General features: G+C 46.9%; 1 protein-coding gene across 1 annotated transcript in view; it reads left to right on the forward strand.

Annotated features, from left to right (window-relative positions):
* The window catches only part of ETFQO (electron-transfer flavoprotein:ubiquinone oxidoreductase), a 186,400-nt gene extending 181,876 nt beyond the window's left edge, over positions 1-4,524 (forward strand). The window contains exon 18 of the mRNA XM_087390501.1: positions 4,092-4,524. Within this exon, the coding sequence (XP_087246627.1) occupies positions 4,092-4,175 (84 nt within the window). The 3' untranslated portion in view covers positions 4,176-4,524. The remainder of the gene's footprint in view (positions 1-4,091) is intronic.
* Positions 4,525-7,247: the final 2,723 nt, after the last annotated feature.

Genomic DNA, 7,247 nt, shown 5'->3' on the forward strand with positions numbered 1-7,247 from the left:
TAGAAGATGCAAGTGCTAACCATGGCAACTGAGCTCTGCCTGCTGCTGAGTCTCCAAACTCCCTAACCCTATGCAAATACATGACCGACTGAAACGCTGCATCCAATGCAAGGGGAGTAGCTCCAAACTCTGCTAGCATGATCTCGTGCGGAACTGTAGCCTTGGCCCTAATGAGCCGAGAGAACATGATGATCTGTAACCTCTCTACTCGTCTCCAATCTGCAGCGCCGAGGTCTCCTGCCCAGAAAGGAGCTGCATACATCGCAGTTGGTCTCACCAATGTATCAAAAAGCAAGGATTTCGTATCGGGATGCTGAAAGTGGGACTGAAAACACTGACGCTCAAGATGAGCCAACGAAGCATACCCTTTACTAATCCTATCTCGTGCTGCATATGTCATGGTGAAAACCGGTCCCCTGAAAACTGCCCCCAAATAAGTGTACTCTCTAACAAGCTCAATGGGCTGTCCGTCATAAGTGAAGCAAAACTCATCCGTGCTGTAAATACGATCAGAGGTGTTGAAAACCATAACCTTGGTCTTGCCAAGGTTTACGGTCAACCCCCTGTCCTGGCAAAACCTGTGGAGTGCCTCAATATGTGCCTGGAGGCCCTGAGCAGTAGAGGAAATGAGAACCACATCGTCCGCATACAGGAGGATAGGAATGGAGGATCTTGAGAGAGTAGAGCCCACACCGCCTGTCATCTGTATAAACATCTCTAGCTCATCAATATATAATCCAAAGAGAGTAGGAGAGAGCGGGCAACCCTGCTTCACCCCAATCGTGCTGCATACCTCCTCTGAGAGCCCCTCATGTGTCCGAACCCGACCAGTGACCCTCTCATACAAAGCCATGATAGCCTACTGTATCTCTCCACTGAAGCCCATCTGGCGAATCCTCTGAAACAATGTGAATCGCGGAACTGTGTCAAATGCCTTTCTGAAGTCCACGAAGCAACAATAAAGCCGTTGCCTTCGTGACTTCGCCTCCTCTACCAGTGCCCTGAGTGTGAGGATGTGGTCAAGTGTCGAATGATCCCTGCGAAATCCAGCCTGCCCTCTGGCTCTGAGTCCTGTCATCTCGGCATGGTCATTTATACAGCTTTCCAAAACTGATGCATAGATCTTGGCCATAACGTGGCCAATCATGATGGTCCTGTGATTCGACGGCTCCATAGGGTCCCCCGACTTGTGGATAGGTACTATGGTATTGCCTAACCAGGACTGTGGTAGGCCTGTACAAACAGACTCATTGAAGAGACGGGAAAGAACAAAATCTAAGGCATCAATCCCATGGATTACATACTCCGCTTGCAATCCATCATGATCCTTAGCTCTCCCGTTCTTCAATCGGTGGACTGCTGCACGGACACTCTCTGGTGTGAAGAGACTAGATGAAGCTGGCCTAGGGGAATGGGATAAATCGATGGCTGGCTGATCTGGAACATCGTATAGAGCTGAAGTGTATGCAGACCAGACACGTGGATCTATGAGGGGGCTCTGAGACTTCGAGCGGAGGAATTTTCTCCAGAATTCCTTGGAGTCACAGCTGAAAAGCAAGCTTCTCAGCTCCTCCTCATTCCGGGCTAGAAATTGGCGTTTCTTGTGCCTAACCAACCACTTGTAGTCTCTCTTGGTTTCGGCAAGGAGGGGAGACTTCTCCTTGGTCTCAAGGTGAAGTTTCCTGCGGAGTTCCTTACACTCCTCGTCATACCAACCGTTGCAAGGAACAAGACCAACCGGTGGGGGACTAGACGAATGACATGTGGCAGGGAACGACATGTGAGCGGCAGAAATGAGTGAAGTATGTACGAGTTCCCACCGGTCCTGCGTGGATGGTAGAGCATCTAATAGATGAGGACGGAGTAGGCGGCTGAGGTTCTGGCTATATACATCATCGAACTGGTGGTCGAAATGAACTTCGTAATAGGGTTGGCGGTCATGATAACGAGGGGGGGCTGGGTCATGGGAGACATTAGTCAAAGTAAAGTGGATGAGTGCATGGTCGGCAGAGGGCATGAAGGGGCTAACAGTAAGGCTATGGATGGAAGGGACTAGAGTCGGGGGACCTATGATGTAGTCGATCATGCTAGTACCACGCCCAGAAGCAGAAGAGAATGTAGGCATGGAAGACTGTGGCCACCTGGACAAGCCGTTATAAATGACCATACTGTGCGAGGTGAGGAGCTCCAGTAACTGACGTCCCTGATCTATGGGTTGTACTGTGCAGTCTGATGAAGTCCGACAGAGGCTATCATCGTGAAATGCTGGGAGTATGACCGGATCCTCCATGAAGTCATAAGTGAGGGCCTGTCTGTCTGAGGTCCTCGCGTTGAAGTCTCCTAAAAGGATGACTTCTCCGCGATGTGAAAAATCTGCAATGTCCGCTGAGAGATCCTCAAATATGGACTGGCCTGGTCCAGTGGAAGAATAGATCGACTGCGCCGGGGGGAAGTAGCAAACTGCAATAAAAAGATCTCACTGAGGGGCTCTGCGGCGGATGCGTACCCACAAGAATCGGGCATGTGAATCCGCTCTCTCCACTGTGATGATCCGGTCGAGATGCTCTCTGTACAAAATGGCCACTCCTCCAGATCCTCTCACTCCAAATGTTCGAGTGTGTTGCCTGAAGGCAGATCTCCATGTATACCCTGTCACTCGTGGCAAAGGTCTCTCTGGACTCTCGTGTGTCTCCGTGAAAAAGATGATATCTCTCCCAAAGCCCCCCGTAGATTGCCTGGCTGTGCTGTGAAAGAACCATTGCAGTTCCATACAGCGATGCGTAGACTATCTGACGGGTGGTGTGTCCCATGGGCCCTATCCCGTCAAGCGGTTGTAGTAGGAGGTGGAGGTGGGGCTATATCTGCTGGTCTGTCATCTCTAAGCACTGTGGGAGCATGCCTCAAGGTGCCTGTGATGAGTCTGCCATCCCTGATCACTGCCCACTTGCCCTGAGCTCGGGCTGCATCTCTCTGAGGCATGAGTGCCTTGCGCTCCTCAACCTGTATCTGAGTCAGATCCTCGTCCATGGAAATCTGTGGGTGGTCTCTGAGTGTCCCTCTCCTCCTGAGGGCAGCTAGACGTGCCTGGGCGTCTCTGAATCTAATAATGAGGGGCTGCTCTCTAGTACGATCCCTCCCGACTCTATATGATCCTACTATGCCATGATCCTGTACTCCCAGTGTCTGAGAGACAAAGGTCACAACCTGTGTCATCGTGGACTCTGTCGCCGAGGGCAAGATACCACGAATGCGAATGTTGAGGGCCTTTGTGGCCCTCTGCTGTGACTCGGCCAATGTAGCTGATACAGTCGATCTCTGAGGCTGTGATGGCTGACGGCGGACGACATCCACCCACTCTGTGGCTCTCTGGACCTCTGTCTGAAGGGAGGTCAAACGCTCCTCAACCGCTGCTACTGCTATAGTGGGAGATGTGTCTATGTGTTGAACGCGAGTCTCGATCTGCTGCACTCGCTCTGTGTGTCCATGAATCTCTCCAGCAAGAGTCCTATGAGTCACCTGTAAGACCTGAAGATCTGTCCTAATAGGCAAGATCTCCCGATCCTGTTGTGTCACTCGATCAGCAAGAGATGCAACCTGAGCTGTAAGTAGAGCAATGGTCTCGTCCTTCCTGTGAAGCATCTGAAGGGCAGCTCGGAGGTGGGTCTCAAAGTGCTGAAGCTCTGGTAGGATGTGGCGGCAAGGACAAACAGCACAAGGCATGGAAGGAGAAAGAAAGGGAGAAAGGGGGGAAACCGGTAAGGTGTGGGTCTCAAAGTGCTGAAGCTCTGGTAGGATGTGGCGGCAAGGACAAACAGCACAAGGCATGGAAGGAGAAAGAGAGAGAGGTGTGTGTATGCATGAGAGAGAGAGAGAGAGAGAGAGAGAGAGAGAGAGAGATTCAAACTATTGAAGGCTGAAACGTTCCTCACATTTCTCTTCAATTATTTATTTTTCTCATACAATTTTGGTATCTTAGACGATAGATTGTAAGTGTATTACCTGGGTGGATGGATGCATGTGTTGTCACATGAAACTTAAATTTCAGTACAGCTACACTGAGATAAGTCTACATATGCTTGATGTTTTCTCAGGCTTGTGATATCAAGGATCCTTCACAAAACATTGAATGGACAGTCCCTGAAGGAGGCGGTGGCCCTGGGTACTCCCTAATGTGATAAAAAGTTGTAAAATGTGGCACATTCAAGAATGTGAAGCTTGTCTATACCTATCTTGGAAAGCATAGATTGATCATACTCCAAGTTTATTAAAGGGAGTATAGTCACAAAGACAATTTGTGTGTAATGGTGCATCCTCATTAATATTGCCTAGGATACAGTATGTAAAATAGAATTTAGGAAGGTCTTAGCTGTATTTCTTTTCTGAATCCATGTCAACTTATCCAGTCTTCCATTATTTGGTCAAGTGTTCTATTTTGCTATGCTCGAGAGATTCATTCAAGTTTAGCTATATAACAGGAAGTTTACAAGCTTAATTGTCTCCTTGTGAAGATTTTTCAGAGGGACAAACTGCATCTATGACCAAAACATTTTACAAAACCATGCTAAAATACCCACACAAACCTCATGTTACAACTGACACAATGTGGTTTTGTAATTCTCTTGGCTTATATGTGCTCATTAGTATTGGGAATTTTTACTAGAGGCTTGTTAATATGCAGATATACTTAAAGGGTTTAGCATTCTGCAAATCTCTCTTATGGGTGATAAATATAGTGTTTTGTTTCCTTCTATAACACATTATATGCAAGACTATGTTTGATTTATGGGGCATGAGTACATGTCACATCTTTGTTTGGAGAAAAACTTTGAATCTAGACTGTCAATAATGTGAGACCTCAACTGAACAACGCAACATTATGTAAATAAACACCAGGATCCAGCTCTGTGTGTGTGTGTGTGTGTGTGTGTGTCTGTGTGTGGATTGAACATCACGGATATTCATGTGCATATTCTTGCCCACAGGGGGAAAATGTTGCTGCAATTTTTGCAAGGTGATCAGCCTTGGGCTCTTATGATTAGGACTCTGGTCACTCATATCAGTATTTTTGCGTTTAGTCATTGGCAACTTGATCAATGGCATTTCTTTTTTGGCTGCATTGATGGCACTTTGCCTGGCTGCCCTTTTGTCTCCCACTTGCTTCTTGACTGGAAGCATGTTCTTTCTCATTTGGAATGGAATGGATGGCAATCTTTGCTTGGGAATTCTGAGAGCTGAAAGCATTCACTGGTCGAAAGTATTTCAGCCTCCCTTGGCTTTACAGGAACCTCTATGTTCCTACTTTGTCTCGTTTAAAGGCGTCACCTCGGTTGTTGGTGATGTTATAGATGATGCTGGTACTGTGCTCCCCTTTTCTCTAGCAGCCACTACATATGGATTGGGCTCTCATTATCGTCCTTTGTGGCGACAAATTACTTCTATGATATCGCCTTTTGTTTTGATTTCTCCTTTGGAACTCCAAGACCGGCTGGGAGATTGGACTTTGACTTCTCCAGGGTCCTCTTGTCTCAACCTTGGGTTTCAGAGAGAGGTGATTCTGTTTGGTGAATGCATCGCCCAACCAAGTGGTGGAGGAAAATATTACAGCAACTTTGGGCCTATAAAGTATTGCTTAGACAATAGGTTTTCTTTTGGCGAGTTCTTTTGGGAGTGTTTCCATCTAGACAGCTATTAGCTCATCGACACATTGCTCCTACACTTTGCCATAGATGTTCTGCTTCTTCGGAGATTGTGCCTCACTTGTTTTGGCATTGTCCGTGCTCTCATGATCTTTTTTATCTGCTTTGACAGCGCCTGCGAGCGAGATTCCCATTTGTTCCGTTTGGGAAGTTCTTCTAGGTATTTGGGTTTCATTCATCCAGACCGGAGCTTCATCTTTTCTTCGTTTGGGTTCGCTCCTGGGCACAATGGACTTTATGGACATATAGGAATTGTAAAGTCTTTGGTGATCCTACTTTCTCTCTGTTTGGCTTTTTTAGGCGTTCTCTGCAGCAATCTTTCTTTGATTGCTTGCAGACCCGCTGCATAGATCATGAGGTCTTTTTCGCATATACTGAAATTTTCAGTTTATGTAATTGTAGTACCTTGTTTTGAGGTTGCTACTCATATAATATAATCAATCAAAGATTTCACTCAGAAAAATGTGTGTGTGTGTGTGTGTATGGTTTCGATTCCCCCTTTGGAACTCCAGGATCGATTAGAGGATTAGAATTTGATTTCCCTTGGTTCCTCCTCTCGTCCTTTGAGGCTATCTCAGATTACTGTACTTGCTTTATACAAAATCCTTTTGCCTGTCAGGATTGCAAGATTCATGGAGTGGGGTAGGATTTCACAATGGTATCTTGATCCTGATCCTATTCTCCTTGCGCTAGGGTCTTGGAGACTCTGGCTGTATGGTGATTTCCCTATTAGGTTCTTGTAGTGGGACCCAGGGGAGTGGGAATGGATTGATGAGGGGCACCGAGAGAAGAGCTTTCCCTTCTTTTGCTACACAGTTAGAAATGCCCGAAGGTTTCATCTTAGCAGTAGAGGTTGGAGGCCCTCCAGAGTGCCACATTGGGATAGTTTCCAGATTTTCGCAGCTGTGCGGAATAACTTTTGGCGTAGGCTTTAAAAATCCCCCAAGAATAGAAAGATCACTCTTTTCTTTTGGCTTTTTATTCATGGAGGGATTGTAATGAACCTGTGGAGATCGAGGTTCGGGACTGACCCTACTTGTCCTCGTTGTCACATGGTAGTTGAGTCAGTACAGCATTGCCTTTGGGAGTGCAGATAGGCAAGGACAATCTTGAAAGATGTTGCTAGGATTTTCAACATCTTTCATACAACACCTTTCTATATGACCTGGGATTCAGTGGCTTGGTTATCTCTTACTAGCCCACAGGTGTTTTTCGAGGAACATGAGATCCAGCTTTCATTGTATTGCAACACTCAGTGGAGTCTTGTTCCCTCTAGGATGTTCCCCTCACTCCTTTCAGAGCTGCTCATGCCTCAGTAGACACGTCTTAAGAGATTTTGGCTAGCATTGTAGCTTGGCATATTTGGAGAGCCAGGTGTACAGAGGCGATGAAGGGTATTCAGGTTCACCCTTCCCAGACTATGGCCAGTATTTGGACTGACATAGTACACACTTTGATGGCCATTTGGGCGAGCATGCAGGAATCCTCCAGAGCAGCCACTGCCAGGAGAGTTACTTTTTTTAGAGTTTGGAGGGATCTCCTTTCTTCTCT

Source organism: Dipteris shenzhenensis, chromosome 19, assembly GCF_047967505.1.
Source record: "Dipteris shenzhenensis isolate YYH24624 ecotype China chromosome 19, Dip_SZ_1.0, whole genome shotgun sequence".
NCBI lineage: Eukaryota > Viridiplantae > Streptophyta > Polypodiopsida > Gleicheniales > Dipteridaceae > Dipteris > Dipteris shenzhenensis.